The 20,261-nt window shown below is 34.3% G+C and overlaps 1 protein-coding gene and 1 pseudogene across 2 annotated transcripts in view; one reads left to right on the top strand and one right to left on the bottom strand.

Annotated features, from left to right (window-relative positions):
- Nucleotides 1–20,261, top strand: part of NUDCD1 (NudC domain containing 1) — a 90,489-nt gene that overhangs the window by 42,968 nt on the left and 27,260 nt on the right. The window contains exons 6-7 of one of the 2 annotated variants that reach the window (XM_051970990.1): nt 496–700; nt 9,219–9,363. In XM_051970990.1, the coding sequence (XP_051826950.1) occupies nt 496–700; nt 9,219–9,363 (350 nt within the window). Of the gene's footprint in view, nt 1–492; nt 701–9,218; nt 9,364–20,261 lie in introns of both variants that reach the window. The other variant, XM_051970989.1, reaches the window with a different exon arrangement.
- Nucleotides 5,043–6,308, bottom strand: LOC127545964 (erlin-1-like; annotated as a pseudogene).

Genomic DNA, 20,261 nt, shown 5'->3' with positions numbered 1-20,261 from the left:
ATAAATGATTTGTTATTTTATTTACTTTTAAGTTCTTTGAGATGAATTTGGGAGCGGTAGGAACAGAGAGAAATGATATGGGAAGGGGAGGGGGAGATTCTGGATCTGTGATTTTGTTGACGTGAACATCTGCTATTGAGTCTACCTCCATTGATATAGATTAGCAACTCATGGTAATTTATGGCCTTAGAAAGCTTGAGGGGCACAGATTACTAATTTGCCTTTGGTCACACAGAAACTAAGAAAAAGAAAGGAAATTGATAGAATTCACATTTCTCTGAGATGGGAATGTCTTCTGCAGAATATTAAGCAAAAGAAAAATGTTTAATGCTTTCATCAGAGTTCTATTACTGAAGGCCCTCACAAATTTGGAATGATGTGATATTCAAACTTGATTGAGATTATAATATGCAATGATTATAGAACATGTTTTCCCCCACCCCAGTATTTGAGTATATTATTTTACTTATTTGGGGTGTTTTCTTCCTACAGCAGAACCTTTGTATTACTGGCAGCAGACTGAAGAAGATTTGACAATAATAATACAGCTTTCAGAAGACATTTCTAAAGAGGACATTGAAGTACGGTTTTCCCCTGATCATATCAGTATTGCCTTAAAAAAGCAACCATTTTTGGAAGGAAAACTCTATTCTTCTGTTGATCATGAAAGTAGTACTTGGATAATTAAAGAGAATAAAAGGTATTTTTATAGAACAAATTTTTTTCTTTTATTGTCCATTGTTGCTACTGTTTCCTACTTGATTGTAAGGGACAATGCCATTTCAGATTTTTATGTTATTACTTTGCATTCTCTTGATAATTTAATCAAATCCATTTATTAACTTACTATCTTATGCCATGAAAGAGTTTTATCAAAAAGTCAGTCTTGTCAGTTATTCTTATTGTGACATGGAATACTTTGTACCTTTTGGGGGGAAGAGGTGAGTTAATATTTTTCTCTAGTAAAGTGGATTAATCCATTCAATTGTCAGTTGAATTCATAGTACTTTGTGGGAATTCAAATTTAGTGTTTCTATCTATGTTTTCAGGACTTGGTGTTAGGAATACCTGGATTCATGTCCTTCTGACACTAGTTTTGTGATCACAGACAAGTGATTTCATCACTCTGAGTCAGTTTCCTTATCCGAAAAATGAGGGGAGTTGGATTGGATGATTACTGAAGTCTCTTCTAATTCTTATTCTGTAGTCCTGAAAAAAAAAAAAAAGATTAAAGCTAGAAAAAAAATACAGGAAAATTAATACAAAAGATACAGAAAAAATGATTTAAGCTAGAAAACTACTACTAATGCAAAAAAAAAAAAGAATATATTCTGAGAAATACCTAGATAAACTTTGCCTTTTATTTTTTGTTGCAGAGTTTGTGACAATCCCTACACAGTTTTACAACTTGGTATAGATGGTCTTCCAAACAGTAGAGAGATTAGGCAGCATTTTTGAATATATTCCTCCTGTTAGTCGTAGTTCTAAAATCGTCCATCTCTCTCTACATTTATAAACTTATGGTGGAAAAAATAAAGTATATTGGTGGAGAAATGAAAAGAATTGTTGTATTGTGGACAGAATTAAAGGGTAATGTAAATCTCCTATATGAATTAGTGTATGAATCTTCAGATTGATTGATTTACCAAAATCAAGTTACTCAGTAAAGAAAATAGAATAACAAAAATAAATAAAATAAAAGGATGTGTTGCAAAAAGGCAAAAAGCCTTTAAAGAAAATATGTCTTTTCTTTGTAGTTAAAGTGATACTTCTTTGGTTGGGTCCAGCTCATGTTGTTGTCCATAGTAGGTAGTTCCAGAATTGTAGAAGTTTTTCATTGACAGAACTAAAATTAATAATAGGTATATGAATATATGAAATAGCTTTGAGGAAAAATATGAAATTTTGTATTCATTTTTATGTTTTACAAGGTATTATATTCTCTCATCAAGTCAAATCAACAAGCTTTTTTTGTGTTTACTTTGTGCTATGCCCTGGCTTAGCACTGGGCAAATGCAAGCAAAAAAAAAGAAAGACAATTCTTATCTTCAAGGAGTTTTACATTTTAATGGGAGAGAAACAACATATAAAAGGAGAGTTGAAAGGTAGGAAGGAGGAAGGGAAGGGGAAAAAGTACCCTTGTGGGAACCTGTTGGAGAAAGAAATCAGAGTCAGGAAAGGGGCCTGGAAGGAATTGAAGGAGTAATGTGACTGTCTTGTACACTTTCCCTAAAGTGGAGGTCCAAGGAGGAATTGATCAGCCTGAGAAAGGATCTAGAGTGGAGTGAACCACCAGGATGAGAAGAAATGTGTTCAGAAAAAAGCAAATCAGTATTTCAAAGAGCTGCTGTCAGTAGTCACTAGTCATCTAGAAACATAAATCCTTTAAGTTAACTTTATGCTTTTTAATATTTGTTTATTCTTTGAATTTTCATATTCATTTAGGTAAATTACAAAATAGAGGAATGGTTTATAAATATATAAAAAAGGAAGTAATGTTCACTATACTATGGCATGAGCTTCACTAATAGACTAATTTTGTTTTTTAGGATTTTTTAGTTTGTTTTTGTTAACAAGGATACTAGACTAGTAAATTAGGAAAATGTAGTGATATGCTATGGTTGTTTTTGAGAAATTTAGCAAAGTATCATATTTGTAGATACTTGGATTTGACGATTATAATCATTTTACATGTATTAGTCCTTTATAGTCCTTTACAGTTTTCAAAATGCTTTCTTTAAAATGTTTTTTGTGAAGTTAGAAAACAAATTTTAGAATGGTTGAATGATAGGATCTCCAAAATAACATGGCTAATAAATTAGTCATTCTGATAGACTATTTGAAGTGTTTTATTTTTTATTTACAAAAGAAGCATAGTTTTGATGTCATATAGATCAATACTAGAACATGCTAATTAGACATCAGTCAGTAAATATTAAGTGCCTTCTATGTTCTAAGCACACAGTATTGGCTATACAAATAAAATAAGTGAAGCAAGGAGGAGAAAACAAGGCCATGTATAAATATATAAAAAATAAACATAAAGGGAATAAATAGGTTCTAAATGCTTAAATTTAAGATTTTTTGAGAAGGAAGGCATTGCTTGAGAGAAAGAACAAGACTTCAGAGCAAACTTTAATTTCTGCTTAAATTGGTAAATTATATAAATTTGTAAGGATAGAAAATATTTGAACAACTATGACCCCTTTAAAAAATAAAGCTGCCATTTAGGCATCAATGTTTCCAGTGTCAAATTAGCCTGTTACTGTCCCACATACATGGCATCCCTGCTCCCCTTTCTGTGCCTTTGCACCAAAGATCTAGAATGTATTCTTTCTTCATCTCCACCTCAGAATGATTCATTTTTTTTCCTTTCTTTTGTCATCTACTTCATTGTTGTTCTGTTCTTCCTCCTCTTTCTCCTCTTTTTTCTCATTCTCCTCTTCGTCTTCTTTTCTGCCATATGGACTTCCCAGTTTATTTTCATCAGTTTAGCAAGAAAATCTATGAATATAGGAGGCCAAAATTGAATTTGTAAAATACAATTACAATTACAATACCTTCACAGTATACAGCTCAGGAAAGAAATCTTTAAGAACAAATGTTCTATTTCACATTGGGACCTTATCCTCTCGAAACAATGGATTCTTACTTGGAACATCTTTTTCCACTACCTATATGAGTAGACAAATAAGCTTGTCTGGTTTCCTTGTCCAACTAGAGACATCTTCAAAAGCCGCCTGCTTCTGTTCCTATTGTTTTTGAGAGAGTCAATATCAGGAACTTGAGAGGTCTGGGGAATGTTTCCCAGACCAATAGGACATGTTACTTCAGAATCTTTCTCTCTGTGGTACTGCCCAAAAGGTGGTACCTTTTCAGGCACTGTTGGCAGGATGATGATGTCCTCCCAGTGACAGTTTGGAAAGGAGAAACAAGCTGACCACTTTAGCCTCCTAAGATCAAAGTTATCAACTAGCAGTTTAGTTAGTTTGAGTTTGATTTTGTTAGTCCAACTAGCTAGGGAGAAGGACACAGAAATAATGGATATCCACAATGCTTTAATACTTCTTAACTACATTTGGGTTTTTGATAAATAGTAGCCGTAAGACTGGGCCTCACAATTAGGTAGAGGTCCTGGATCATATAGATGTATTCCAAATCCAGAACAAAGATTCTTTCCTTTACGATAACAGTATGTTGTCAGTGGCAAAGCCTACCTCATTATCATGCAGCTGCTAAGCTGAGAACAAGCAGCACCTGTCTTGAGACAGCTTGCTATAAACTCTGTGAACAGAGATAAAGCACAACAGTTACCCAAATGAGGGTCAATCAGGAACATTAGTACTTTGGTTCAGAGTAGAGGATTAATTTCATTACCTGAGAAGCAGGAGCACCCTGTCCTCATGAAATCTCTCTGTGTACATGGAATCTCCAAATACCTAAGGTATAGCAGCAAGAAATTTTCAGGAGTCCTAGTTGGATGGTGATATCTGTGGGCCAACTGGAAATGAAGTTGGCTGATAAACAACAGAATCCACTCAATTAGAGGGTCCTGTCTTGAAGAACTTTAGTGGATTATATAAAGGAGATGTCAGTTCTCTGATTTCTGACATTGGACTTCAAAGGGGAAAATCATGAGCCGTGGGACTCTGTCATATTATATTGTATTAAACATAATCCTGGATCTCTTGGCCTGTAAAGCCATTTTCCATGGTCTGATTTGGCAGATTTCTACTTAGAAAATCAATAAATCATTACATATTTTGTGCTTAAGAGTCTAGTGCAGACAGTGCCTTAGCATTAATCTTTTCCTTATTCACAGACACCTAGCTTATAAAGCAACACACAGAGGGAACTTGAAAAAAATTACCTGACTGCTAAGGAGCTGTGTCCTGCAGTCAGTGGATAAACCAGGCCCATCCCAGGAGAGCAGAGTAGACTGAGCAGTATTTCTGTGAATTAATTTGCAAAATCATTGTAACTCTAGTCTTAATTATCACTCTTTCTCTTTCCTTCCTTCCACACCTCCCCCAATCCCCACATCAGCTTATGCTTGCTTTATGTCTAGTGAGTCTAGTATTCTTAAAGGGCTCTGGGGCCTCTTTATAGAGGAGAAAGATTTCTCTCCCAGTTCTAGCATCTGGATATTTGAAAGCATAAGAGGAGTCCATGAATATGATGAGGGTGCTACTGCCAAAGTAGATGTAGCTTGCAGTAATGACCTGATACTTTTTAAATTTCAGATATTCTGGGTTAGTTTGAGTTTGTTTGAAACTGCATGTTTATGTATAGTGTAGAATTCTGCATCTGCTCTTGCCTTCTCTTTGGCCAGGAACATAGCATCTTTAATTTCAGAAATGCATTTCTCAGTTTCTTTATCACCTTCTGCTGAAACTTTATTTTCTCTGCCTCTAGAATAGTCTTTTCTCTCTCTGTTTCTGCTTCTTTTTCTACCACCTTTTGTTTCTGTGCACCTGTAAGGCGTTTCCATTTTCTCAGCTTCCATTACTACAAAATTTCTTAATTTTGATTTTGGGTTTTGAAACATATTACATGTATAGTGATACTCAAGGCAATGATGTTCAGATTTTTCTTTAGGGCCTGCTTCAGATTTTTTACTGTCTGATAAAATAGTTCATTGCAAACTTCTTGAAGAATGTGTGCAAAACATAGTTTATTTTATTGAAGGCTAAAGTCTTATAATCTGTACTGTACTGCCTCACAATACCAAATACTACAAAAGAACATATTAAAACTTCTCTTCAGTCAATATAGACATGATCCTACCTTGTTTCATAAGACCATTTTAAACTTCATCAGTTTTCGTAATGTTGTCTGCACAGAAATGGAGGGTAATAAAAAAGTTGCATAATGGCATAGTCTGGTCTACTGGCGCTAATAAGTAAAGTTCCTGTCTGTAGTACACAGTAAGGCATCCCTCTTCCATCCTGTGGATGAAGGCATAGAGAACAACTATCAGCCCTGAAATTATAGCCCCCAGAACTTTGGCTTGAGTCATTCATTCTGACTTTTCCTGCTCTATATCATTAGAAGTCCTATCCCTCCCTTATATCACTTCTGCTCTGCAGTGACTTTCTCCTAAGTGACAACATGGGGATCAGTCTCCATGGACCTAAGTAGAAATCCTTGCTACTTATTTCTTTCAAAGTACAGGTCAAAGGACAATTTCTGAGTGAAGGATTTCCTAATCTTATCCCCCACATTACTATTCTTCACACACATTGCTTCATCTCCCATCTCTTTTCCCTTTCACTGGCTGCCTTCATGCCTGGATTTACTTCCTTACCACCTTCTCTTAGAATCCTTTATTTCCTTCAAAACTCAGCTCAAGTGCTACTTCTATATGAAACCTTTCTTAATTTCACAACTACTAATGCCTATCTTCCCCAGGTCCACTTGAAATTTATATTTTTATATATATTCAGATGGGTTTCTTTAGGAACCTTACAAAACAGTTTCAGTTTAGTCTTTTATCGCCAATATTTAGCACGATACCTATCATAAGTATTTAATAAATGATTGAATGATGGGAAAAAGACGAGGGATTTAATGAACTGAAAACTATATTATGGTAAAGTAATATAACAACCACCTCCTCCCCCCCCCCCCCAACCCATTGTAATCTTAAAACTACATTTAAAAAAAAAAGTGTCCAGAACTCTGGAAATGATAGCTTGTCAAACTGAATATAAGTTATCATGGCCAATTTGGAACTCTACATTTTAGGAAGAATATCAATAAAGGTAGAGAAGTGTGATCAGGGTAATGAGGAGAATGGAGACCATGTTGAACATTATTTAAGGAATGGATATGTTTGGCTTTGAGAACAGAGAACTTAGAACACATGTTCTCTGTCTTAAAGTATTTAACACTGCCTCTTGGAAAAGTGATTCAAATTGTGTTGCTTAAACTCCAAGAATAGAATTGAGAGTGAAGAATGTAAGTTGTAGAGACACATTTTGGGCTTGATGTAAGGGGAAAAACATCCTAATAGTTATAGTGTCCTAAAAAACAACCTTAAGAATATTAACTTCCCCTTTGATGAAGGTCTTTAGTTTGATACTTGGATGACCACCTGTTAAAATGTTCCAAGGAGGTTGCCTTGGGATTTTTATGATTCTCTTTATCAGAAGGTTTTAAGTTGGGTCTGCATGACTCTTAAGATAATCTCATACTATATAGTAGCACCTCAAAATTTCTCTATTTTTCAAGTCATGTCCAGATCTTCATTTCCCATCTTGTGTTTCACTAAACAACATTTAGAATATGAGTCATAGGTTGGTTTTATTTGTATGGCTCAGTTCTGGCTCAGTTCTTGTGTACTGTATATATGCTATATATATATGATTTAATTTTCCACTATTGATTGCTATATTATACCTTCATTGTGGCATTGTCTGAATCTGAATTAGAATGCTATTGAAGTGCATTACTCCTTCATTGAATGCATTACATTGTTGTGAAATAGGTGTCTTAAAATGAGTAGTAATGAATTCACATTTTTGTAACAATTTACTGCTTTCAAAAGGTTTGTCTCATAACAACCAGTTACTTGTTCTTAAAGGCATCTAAAGGGCTTTTTAAGATTTTCTGTCTATAGGTCTAGTATTTTCATTAAGTAAGAGAATTATCATACACTGCTGCATAGTTTAATTGATATTTTTTCTATTCTTTCACCTTAGTCCCTTTAGAGGAGTAACTTGTTCTGTGTGGTCTCTACTTTAAATAATTTCTTTGTTGTATGGCTGCATCTGTGGCCTATGCATTCATTTTATTTTCTGCTGCTGGAACCCAATGACTTTTTTTTTCTCTTATTTCCAGTATCATGAATATTTTAGTTGCTTAAGAATGCTATCTCCTGACCAGATGAGTGAGATTTTGTAGATATAACTAAAGAGGGGTTTTTTCCTAGCAAGTATTATGAATACTAAAATACCATACTTATTTAATTGAAAGAGTTAGGGACAAGGGATTTGACTTTTTCAGATCATTTGCAAGAGTACTATTTATCCTTAGTGTAGATCCAGCTCTCATAGATTGTGTGATTGATGGAGAGCTAGCCTTGTAGTCAGGAAGTTGTGGAGTTAATCTTGCCTCTGACTCATACCAGGGAAGATATATTTCCAATACTCCTAAAAACTTTATTATTATTAGGGCATTTAGAAGGTATATACATAGACAGAAGGCACAGGTATGAGTTGACTATAATGGGATCATTAAAATGTGTGTGTGTGTGTGTGTGTGTGTGTGTGTGTGAGTGTGTGTGTGTGTGTGTGTGTGTGTGTGTGGCACAAAAGGAAGAGCTTTTATTGGAGGGGAAGATCAGAGGTAGCAGGCAATGCTTAAACCTCTCATTAGATTTGGCTCAAAGATGGAATTAACCATTCAGTTGGGTATAATAAGCTATCTTAGCCTTCATGGAGGGGCTAGTCATCTTGACCCATATCGTGTCATTAGACTTTAGTGATTCTGGAGGAGAAAATATGGCTGATAACTTTGCTCAGTTCTGTCTCACTTAAAGCATTCATAGATCCACTTCATGCACAAATCAATTTATCATACTCATGATGTCATTGAAGAGGATCTTCAAAAATGAAGGATGAATAACCACAACAGTTTGTATCATTGTCTTTTTGGTCTGTATTTCAGGATTTCAGTCATTATATTATATTTTGTTTCCCTCTTTTAAAATGTAAGGTATATGAGCATAATTTTTATTGGAGGCAACTGATGTTTTTCAGTAACCTTTCACAGATTTCTTCCTTCCCTACTCAAATCACTAGTTCTGCTGCATATCACATTGTACTTGGCCTTTGATGATAATCTTCTAACTATTTTATTTGTTACTTTTTTTTATATATGTAGTTCATCCTCAAAGCTGCTACAATATTTTTCAAACACTATTTGCTAATTTGTTAGTACCTTAAAGAAAAAATATTTTATACCAAACATGGTATTTTATACATGGTAAGTACTTAATGTCTTGAATGAAGGAGGCAGTCAGTCATTCTTCTCAAGAATAGGTATTTGCTTATTGCCTGTTTTACTTAGACCAGTTTCTTTATCTAATTCTTTAGCAATAAAAATCCTCTTTCTCTAATAGATATTTTAGATGATTTTCTCCTGTGATATTCATATTTTATGAACAATTCATTTCTAGACCAAGTAAAAAACTTTTTTGTCCATTAATATTTTAGTCTGGAGGTGTCTTTGATTAAGAAGGATGAAGGACTAACATGGCCAGAGCTAGTATTAGGTGATGACCGAGGAGAATTCTTAAGAGATTCAGCCCAGTGTGCTGCCATAGCTGAACGTTTGATGCATCTGACTTCTGAAGAACTGGTAAGCAATTTTAACAGCTCTTCTGAATTTTATCTGTGGGCTATTATATGCTTTCTGCTGATGGTATAATGTTCTTTCTTTGAAAATATTTCTGATTAGGTCATTAATTGAATTATGAATGTGATTTGTAATTTCAGTATGATACTCCTGGTCCCTCTATGAAGGGTAAAATAGCTTACTATACCCAATTGAGTGTGTTAATCTATCTTTAATCCTGATACAAACATATTGAGCTTTCTTTTGTTATTAAGTAGATTGCTGACATGATTTGTGGTTATTGCTAATATCTTATTTTTTACATAGTTCAAATTACTAATAAACTACTATCAGATTTGGAAATTACATAATCCTAGATTATAGTACAATTTGTGTTGAATAAACAGGATTTTTTAGGTTTAAAGTTCACAGTATTAGCTTATTTAATACTTGCCTTATAAAAATAGAGTTTAAAATATTGTATTATATATTCTGATAGTGGTGTCTTGTAAAATTATATTTTAATTTTTTTCAAATAGCCACAAAATTACAGTGATTACAAATATGCCAGTAACCCAGTAATGTCAATTGCTGTAATGACTTCTTTAATTACACTGAATGGTGATAGATGTCCTAGGGAGCAGAATGCTTTCTAGATACATAGAATGTTTATGGTGAGATAACCTCTAAGAGAGAAAGAAACAAGTTGATTGATAGTAGAGAAGAAAATAAAGATGAAATTTAGCAATATGATTTCATCATTTTGTTTACAAATTTATTCACTTTAATAATCAATCTGTCAAAACTAACATCTGTAACATATAGGACAAATGAAACATCAAATCTATAATTAAATATTCAATTATCAAAGTAAACTATTCAAAGACAGTTCAGTGCTATTAAATGATTTTGCACATTGAAAAGAATAATTTGGGTTAAATTCTGTATTTTGATGAATCTTTGATCTCATTTATGTGGGTATTCCTTCCATTGGTACAGTTTGCAGTCCATCTTTTTATTCATATCCTTTGTGATTCACATCTATGTGCTTTTATAAACTCTATGCAGATCTCTTCAATAGTTTGGGAGACATCCTCCCAATATTCCTTGGATATCAGTGTAATACTTAGGTTTTACATCTGTTATTTTACTCTCCTTTCACTTATTTCTCTTGAAATTTCTATTTCTAACCACTATTCTTTTGAGGTTTGGTCTTTTGAAGCCTTTTACAAACATCCTGCTTGTCCTTTTTTTTGGATGCTGTTCAACATTTGAGATCTATATTAAAATGTATCTCCCAGAATTGAACACATATTTCAAATATGGTTTGATCCAACATAGTATATCTCCTTCCTTATCCTGGACACCATTGTTTCCTTGTTAATGTTATTGAGTCATTCATTCCTTTCCAGCTCTTTCTGACCCCCGTGAACTGAACTCTCTCTGAGGTTTTCATGGCAAAGATGTTACAGTGGTTTGCCATTGCGTTTTCCAGTGTAATAAGGCAAACACAGGTTAACTGACTTGCTCATGGTTAAACAGCTAGTTGTTTTGAAATCGAAATTTGAACTCGGGTTTTCTGGACTCCATGACCAGTGCTCTTATGTACTGAACTACCTAGAGCTGCCTCTTGTTCCTTCCTTAATGCCATAAGGTTGCTTTAGCTTTTTTGACTGCCATTTCACATTATTATACTGGTTGTTTACTCTCTTTCTGTGTTCCCTTCCACAGGATCCCTCCTCTGCCCAGTTTTTGAATGACCATTTTACTGTCCTGTTTAAGCAACTTCAGTAATGCCTTATTGCCTCTAGCATGAAGTATAAAGTTCTCAACTGGGCACTGAAAGCTCTTTCAAGCTTCTGACTTCAGCTTATTTTTTCCAGAATTTTCATATACCTCCCTCGCACATTTGATTCAAACTAATCCTCTGTTTTTCAAAATTCTTCCTTCTAGAGAATTACTTATTTTGACCTTTTTTATGAGTTATCCTGTTTGACAGTAGTAAGCACTTCAGATGAGCATATTATTTTAACGCCTCATTTAACCAAAATTTTTTGCTATTATAGCTATTATGGAATCTTATTAAATTTTTAACTTATGCATAGAAGAAATGTTGGAAGAACTTCTTAAAAGTTATTTTGTTGTAATAAGTTTTAATGTTATTTTTTTCTGACAACAAAATCAATTATTAAAAGTTCTTACTTTGCTATGAGCTTTCTCTTCCTTATCTCAGAATCTCTTGACATCACCTACTATTTCATTCTTTACCACAGTCTCTGATGATGCAGTGACCTTCTTTTTGCGAAGGCTAACCCTTCATATAATGATTCTTTTTCATCTTTTATAGAAGGTTCCCCATCAATTATTTCCTTCTCTCTAACCTTCAATCTCTTTCTAGTGGTTCCTTCCTTGAGATTTTTCCTGATCCTTTCCCCTATTGTTTTGCCTCCATTTCTTAGCCAAAATCCATAAAAAAAAAACTATCTGGACTCATTGCCTCAACTTTCTCATCTTTTCTAAATCCTCATTATTCAACTGAAATTTCTCTTTTCAAATTTGCAAATGATTTGGCACTTAAGAGAGTTAACGTAATTTTGTCTATTCTTATCCTTGCTTTCTCTGTAGCGGGGTGTGTGTGTGTGTGTGTGTGTGTGTGTGTGTGTGTGTAAAAATGCTCTTATATTCTGTACTTTAGTTTCCCTTAGCTGTCTTGTCTCCCTTCTTGCTGAAATGCATTTTGAACTTTCATCCATTTCAATACAATTAAGTAAAAAAGCTGGTGGAAAATAAAAAATTGGGATGATACTGGGTTTCTTTTGATGAGGATAGGAGGGAATGAGATCAAGAGTATGCATGGAAGAGTTGACCTTTTCTCTCATCAAGAGAGGAAAAAAAATGTAGAAAGAAAAGAAGAGGGTTCAGAAAGTGCCCTAAGGAACATTCACATATAGAGGGCCAGGATCTGAATGATGATCCAGCAGAAGACATTGGGAAGAAATAAGCTATACTTATCGAAGAAATTAGCAATAAACAAGAAAACCCAAAGAAAAAGCTTGACAAGTGAAGATGAATGAGGACTGGCACAAAAGGCGAGGTAGCAAAAAATTAGTTTAAGTGAAATATAAAAAATCTTTAGTCTCTAGAATTTTAATAATAAAATTACATTTTCATTTTAATGTGATTGATACAGTTCTTACAGAATAGTTCAATGAAAAGTCTGAATGGAATATGGAACACTCACTTGGAACTCTAGAGGAGACAGAGCTACAATGGCAGAGTAAAGACAGAAACTTGACCAAACTCTCCCCCAAACTGCTCCAAATTCCTTTAAATAATGACTCTAAACAAATTTTAGAGCATCAGAACCCTTCCCCTCCTCCCCTCCCCCCCCCCCCCCCCCCACACACACACACACAAAACAGGAGTAGACCATTTTCCAGCCAAAGACAACTTGGAAGCTCAGCAGAAAAAAATCTGTGTTACTGGGGTGGAAGTCCAATGCATTTACTGGCCTTCTTTAGTTGGGCCTTACTAGTCCCAATCTGAAATCAGTGGCAGTGCTGATGGTTTCCAGACCTCTCAGCTCAGAGACACTAAAGAGGACCTGGAAGGTCAGCAGAAAAGATCTGTGGAACCAGAGTGGAGCTGAGTGTGTAATTCCAGCACAAAATCAGCTCTGGCCCTGAACCCAGCATCAGCGAGGCAGGACTTCTAAATCAGCAGCAGTGCTAAAGGATTCTGAACCTATTAGCTTGGGAATACCAGAGAGAACTTGCAAGGTCATTGGAGAGGTCTGTGACAAGAGGGTGAGAGTTTGGTGTGCAGTCCCAGCTGGGCCAGCATACTGGATCTTACAGTTAAAGTGGGGGAGGGACACACCTAAATGCTCCAGGACAGGAAAGAGTGCTTATGGTAAGATTCCTAGAAGGATTTTTGAAAACAGCTACACAAAATCCCTGAAATTTGGGACAATGCATCCTCCACCCTGGAAACAGACTCCTATTTTAACAGAGTAAAAAACTGAGTAATAGGCTAGGAAAACGATTAGAAAACAAGTTTCTGACCATTGAAAGTTATTATGGTGACAAAGAGGATCAAAACACACACTCAGAAGAAAACAAAGTCAAAGCTCCTACATCAAAAGCTTCCAAGAAAAATAAGAATTGGACTCAGGCCCTGGAAATCTAGAGAGATCTGTACTTGAACCTGGACAGTTGTGTGACCATGAGCAAATTCCTTAGCCCTCATAAGCCTCAATTTCCTCATTTGTAAGATGGAGTAAGGAAGAATTGACACTGCAAACTTTAAAGTAGTATATGAACAGCTGGTTGATTTTATTCTTCTCATTTAATGCTCCATGGAGCTCAGATAGAATGGTCCTAGGACAAGTTGCAATTCGGTTTTTCTTAGTTTGGTAAACTAGAGTAGGTGGATGAAATGTAATTCAGTACTGGAATTGAAAGATTCTCTGTAGTGATTTTTAAGGACAGAACTCTGAAGCAGACAGGATGACAGGTGTGGTAATAAGTTCCCTCCCCCCATCCCAATTTTCTGTTCCCTAAATGAATCAATCAATCAATCAACGTAGCACCAGTCCTTATTAAGCTCAGACTCTGTGGCAGCCATTGTGTTTGCTAGGAGCTGAGGAATGCATTAAAGAAGTGAAAAAAATAAATAAAGGTAATCTCCTTGCAAAAAGCTTTTGGCTTATTCTGCTATGTCTACCTATAAAATCTTTTCATCACACATAAGTTGGAGTCTATAAATTTTCCATATAGAAAATCTGTTGAAAACATTGTTAAAATTTGTTAAATTTTAATTTAAATTAAATCAATTTAATTTATTTAAATTTTAAATTTAACAAATATAAAAATTGTTAAATTTGTATGAAGTACTGTAATACCTGAGTGATTCTGGGCAATTGCTTTTTCCTTGAAGATGATGCTTCAATTCCAGTAAAATTTCTGCTGAATTTTTGACAATATCAGAGGTTTGTATTTGTATTATAGGGATTTATCATCCATTAAATTTAGGATGAATAGCAAAAATCTAATATATTATTATGGCTTTTTTGTTATTCTCATCACTTGATCATGTCTTTTTAGATAATTGATACGTGTGAAATCTTACTGTTATTGTCTTCTTTTATTTTTTTTTTGAAATTCAACTATAAATAATCCAGGGACAAGTTGTTATCTTAACATTATTCTTTTATGTTTCATTTTGATGTACTATTGTGCAGATAGATTAAATGATTGCTCTTTGTAACTGAGTAAAAATATTAAGTTGTAAATTCATCTGTAGAATCACTGAAAGTGTGGCTGAAACAACTCAGATAGCAGACAGGATAATAGGAGTGATATGTATTTCATCCTGACTACCTGTGGCTTTAGTTTCTTTTGCAAGGTCTCTTATATGTTATCTTCCATTTTTTATAGACAGGAAATGATGAATTTTCAGTATGACAACTTTTAAAAATAATGTTGCTCTTGAATTTTTAACATGTTAGTATTATGCCTGGTCAATTGTAGACACAGGTTGCTGTGATGATGTTTTGGTTCTGTTTATTTGTTGAATTATAAAAAATATAGTACAGTGTATATGTCTAGAAGATGACAAAATCCTGTGTGATTCTTGCCAATTGATCATCATGGCTCTTTAATTATCCAAAATATACTACTTTTGTTAAAATATTGTTGCCTGGAGAAGTTCAGATATTGTATTGTACATATTGTACAATTTCGTGATGACTTGCTTGCTTGTATTCTGGATAATGAACAGTGCTCGTACACTTTCCCAGTCATCAGTGAAGTAAAGCAAGATTGTGTGCTTGATCCCATGCTTTTTAGCATGATGTTTTTAGCAATGTTGTCCAATGAGGAAGACACAGTATCAAGATCAGCTATTACTCTGATGCTAAATTATTTAATTTGAAAAGGCTACAAGCCAAGATTAAGATGGGATAGTTGGTGCATGATTTTTTTTGTTTAAAGATTATTGTACAATGTAACCTCTGAAACTTAAATAGAACAAAGTGTGGATCAGTTTTTTGTTTCTTTGGCTAATTTAACATCAAGAAAACACAGACATCAGCCAGCACCACAATATTCTTTCACAACTTGACTTACCTTAGCAGTATACTTTCTAGGGATGGACACAGATATAATAAAGTTGTTGCTTGCATTATCATAGCTGACTCAGTGTTTGGGATATTCCAAAAGACAATCTGGAAAAGAAGAGGTAGTAGATTGTCTAGCAAATCAAAGATCTACAGATCATTGTGCTGACTTAACTGTAATGTATTTGTGAAACTTGAACGGTAAGCCAGTGCCATTCTAGGAAATTGAATTCCATCTGAATTGTCTTCAGAAGATAAGGTATCAAACACTAAGGTCCTTTCTTGAAATAAATCACCAAGTACTCAAACTCTGCCATAGAGAGTGCCGCTCCAATGGGCTGATCATGTTTGAATGACAAACATATTGAAAAGATTATAAACAACTCATAGAATGAAGTTCCTTATATAGTGGTCAAAAGAAGCAACACAAAGGTACTATTAAGGTCTCTTTGAAAAACTTTGGAATTAATTGTGTGATGCTGACAAAGGACTGATCAACATGGCAAACCCACCTCAAAGAATTCACTGCTCTGAGGGAAGATATGAGATTTTCAAATTTTGAGACTTTTCCACTCTCAGTGTTTATATAGGCTATTTGTGCTTGACCTGTGCTTGTATTTGTCTGCTCAGTCATAGTTGAATATACTATATCATGACTCCAACATAATGATATCATTTTGGTCATCTTCAAGAGTGAAGGACAACAATCAACCAATTTTCGTTAACCTGCAGTAATAATATGACACCGCTTCTACCAGTTCTTTGGCCTTGATTGATGTCTGAACTTCATAAGGATAGCCTTTCCATAATTGTAACTAATGATGTTTTTGTTGGTGGTGGTATTGTTACTTTTAAACTTTGTTTTTCTTTTTTTCTCCCCAGTATTACCATTATTGAGATTAGAGGGAAAGAGGATTTTGAAAACTTAATAGATGTGGAATAAATAATGTGTGTAGTGGAGAAATAAAGATGTTGGGAAGAGGAGAGAAATTTTTCTAACAATGATATTTTTACTAAAGTATTTTAGAAACCTCATTTAAAGTAATTGAAGATGAATTAGCCAAGTAATTGAAGAGTATACAGTAAGAGAGAAGAGCAAGTTATTAACCTTAGTATTCTTTTGTATCTTTTTGTGGACATTTTAATAGTTTGCCCTCTGTTATAAATTTCACAGATACCATTTTTAATAGACTTCTAAAAAGAACTACCATGTATTAAATGTTTTTTCCATGTAAAATTATAGTTATTACTATAAAAATGAATTTAAATTAAAGAAAAAAATGATTCTGCATTTGAAAAGTAATTAAATCTTAATAGATTACATTTTACATTCTTAGCACATGATCACATATTATGAGAAGCAAAATATCATCTTATGTTCACCACTCCAAAAGATTTTGAGTAGCAGTTTATTTTATTACAAGAGACACTGCACATTAAGTACTCTTTATAAAGCGTAAAGGAGCCCAAACAGGGCAGATAAAGCCTTGGGCAATAAATTTATGGGTTACAGCAAACATGGGAGGTTACATGGTAAGAGAAAAGGACAGTCCCAGCTCAAATGGAAGTAGAGAAGGACAGAGTGGAAGTAGAGAAAGAAGGATTTAAATAGGGGACAAAAGGCAAAATAGAGGGAAATAAACAATAATCATAACTGTGAATTCACCCATAAAATGAAAGGGGTTAACAGAGTAGATTAAAATCCAGAACTCTACAATATGTTGTTTATATGAAATACACTTGAAGTAGAGACATATTACATCAAGTAAAAGTAAAGGGCTGGAGATGAATCTATTTAACTGAAGTTTAAAAAAAAATTCTGCATACCAATGATCTCAGACAAAGCAAAAGCAAAAACAAATCTAATTCACATAGATTTAGTAGGGAAACTATTTTGTTAGAAGATACCATAGGCAATGAAGTCATAGCAATACTAAACATACATGCATCAAGTGTAATAGCATCCAAAAAAATTTTTTTAATAATAGCTTTTTATTTTCAAAATACATACAAAGATAGTCTTCAACATTCATCCTTGGAAAACCTTGTGTTGAATAGTTTTCTACCTCCCTTCTCCCCATCTCCTTCCCTATACAGCAAGTATTCCAATATATATTAAACTTGTGCAAATCTTTTATACATATTTCCACATTTATCATAGCATCTAAATTCTTAAAGGAAAAGTTTAATAAGTTATAGGAGAAAGTAAACAGTAAAATCATACAGTGGGGGACTTCAACTTTTAAAACTAGATAAATCAGAAAATTGCTTAGAAAAATAATAGAAAGAAGAGGCAGAGCCAAGAAAGGTAGCAACTTGCTGAGGTCTTCCCCAAACCTCTTCAAATTCTTTTAAATAATGACCATTAAACTAATTTTAGAGTGTCAGAACATACACAAAAAAGATGGAGTAGAACCATTTTCCAGCCAAAGACAACTTAGAAAGTCAGCAAGAAAGATCTGGGGCAACAGGGTCGGAGTCCAGCATTCAGTCCCAGCCCAGTCCAGGCCCCAGTGCCAGCAATGCAGAAACTGGCTTAGGGACCTCTGAATCAGTAGCAGTATGGGGATTTCCAGACCTTTCAGCTCAGACACACCAAAGATGATTTAAAAGATCAGCAGGAAAGATTTGTCAATAGGGTGAGAGGGCCTTGGGAAGTCAACATACCAAGAATGGATGTGGACAATCTCAGCTTACAACTTTACTTACTGAGAAAAATCTCTGTTGCTTTAGCACACTAGAATTTACAATAGGATGGGGATACTCCTTATAGTTCAAGGACAGAAGAATGCTTGTGGTTAGGTCCCTAGAAAGATCTCTGAAAACAGCTGCACAAAATCCCCGAAGCTTGGGACAGTGTACCTTCCACCTTGGAAACAGAGCCCTACTTTGACAAATAGTTAAAAGCAGAGTAATAGGCTAGGAAAATGAGCAGAGAACAGAAAAAGATTCCCAACATAGAAAGTTACTATGGTGATAAGATCAAAAAACATACTCAGAAGAAGATAACAAAGTCAAAACTCCTACATCCAAAGCCTCCACAAAAAAATAGCAATTGATCTCAGGCCTTAGAAGAGCTCAGAAAGGATTTTTGAAAAGAGAGGCGGGGGTGGGGGGAGGGGAATAGGAAGAAAATTGAGAGTGGTGCAAAAGGAAATATAAAGAGCTTATGAGGAGAAAAATGCCTTAAAAAACCAAAATTGGCCACATGGGAAAAGAGGTGCAAAAGCTCTCTGAGGAAAATAGTTTGGGATTATGTTAAAAGGAAAGATACTTAAGGCATGTATATAGCCTTAAGCTCAAAGTCATACGCATATATAATGACAGAACAATTTCTAGAAATTAGTTTCTCAATTTCTACTTCCCATACTTTTTCTACTATAATCTATTCATTGTGTCTAATAGTATCTAATGGAATCCAATTTTTAAGTCTAGCTTTTCTTGTATTGGTATACTTCTAAAGTTGCATCATTTTTACAAATTAAACAACTTATTTTTTTTCTTAAAGTACAAATTATTTAGTAAAGTAATACAAATACTGTTGACCCTCTATGTTTTACTTGTTCTTCAAATATGTATTTGATATCCATAAACATATTTTTCCCAAATTGAGACAGAAACTTAAATATTTTTCACTGCTAAAATAGAAATATTATACTTAGCTTACAGATCTGTAAATCATATTTCCAAAAGTTTATGGAAGTTGCTTTGATACTTAAGAAAGCCTTTCATGGAAAGGAAAAAAGTAAATGCCACAGTGGGTATAGTACTAGGCTTGAAGTCAGGAAGACTCATTTTTTGAGCTGAACTCTGGCTTCAGAGACTTACTAACTTTGTGACATTTGGACAAATCATTTAACCCTGCCTGCTTCAGTTTTCTTACCTGTAAAATGAATTGGAGAAGGAAATGGCAAACCACACCAGAAAATCTCAAATAGGGTCGCAAAGAGATGAATACAACTAAACCAACTGAAGAACACAGTAAACCATGTGCTAGGTCCTGGGAATACAAATACAATGATTAAAATCTTTGTCTATAAGACTTGAATTCTTTTATTTTTTTTTCTATTTTTTAAAAGTATTTTATTTTCCCAACTACATACAAAGATAATTCTTAACATTTCATTTTTGCAAAATGTTGTGTTCAAAATTTTTCTCTCTCTCTCACCTTTTCCCCTTCCTCAAGACAGCAAGCAATCTAGTATAGGTTAAGCATGTACAATTCTTTTAAACATTTTTCTATATTCGTCATGCTGAGGAAGAAAAATCAGATCAAAAATGAAAAAAATGAGAGAAAAAAAACAATCAACAAAAAAGGTGAAAATACTATGCTTTGATCCACATTCAGTCTTCATCATTCTCTCTTTGGATGCAGATGACATTTTCCATCCCAAGTCCATTGGGATTGCCTTGAACCAGTTGAAAAGAGCTATGTCCATCACAGTTGATTATCACGTAATCTTTTTGTTACTGTCTACAGTATTTTCCTAGTTTTGCTCACTTCACTCGGCATCAATTCAGCATCAATTTTTCCAGGCTTTTCTGACATTAGCCTGCTCATTATTTCTTATAGGTCAATAATATTCCATCACATTCATATAACATAACTTATTCAGCCATTCCCCAACTGATGAGCATCCACTCAATTTCCAGAGAAATTTTCATTCAATTAGAGATAAGGACATAGAGAAATAAATTCAAAGCAACTAAATAAAAGGCATTTTGAGTAGAAAGATACTAGCAGTTGAGAGGATCAGGAAGGTGGTCTATAAGCTACATCTTGAAAGAAGAGAAGGTGAGGAAG

This window comes from Antechinus flavipes, chromosome 1 (assembly GCF_016432865.1).
Source record: "Antechinus flavipes isolate AdamAnt ecotype Samford, QLD, Australia chromosome 1, AdamAnt_v2, whole genome shotgun sequence".
Taxonomy (NCBI): Eukaryota; Metazoa; Chordata; class Mammalia; order Dasyuromorphia; family Dasyuridae; genus Antechinus; species Antechinus flavipes.
This window is presented reverse-complemented; position numbering and strand designations above follow the sequence as displayed.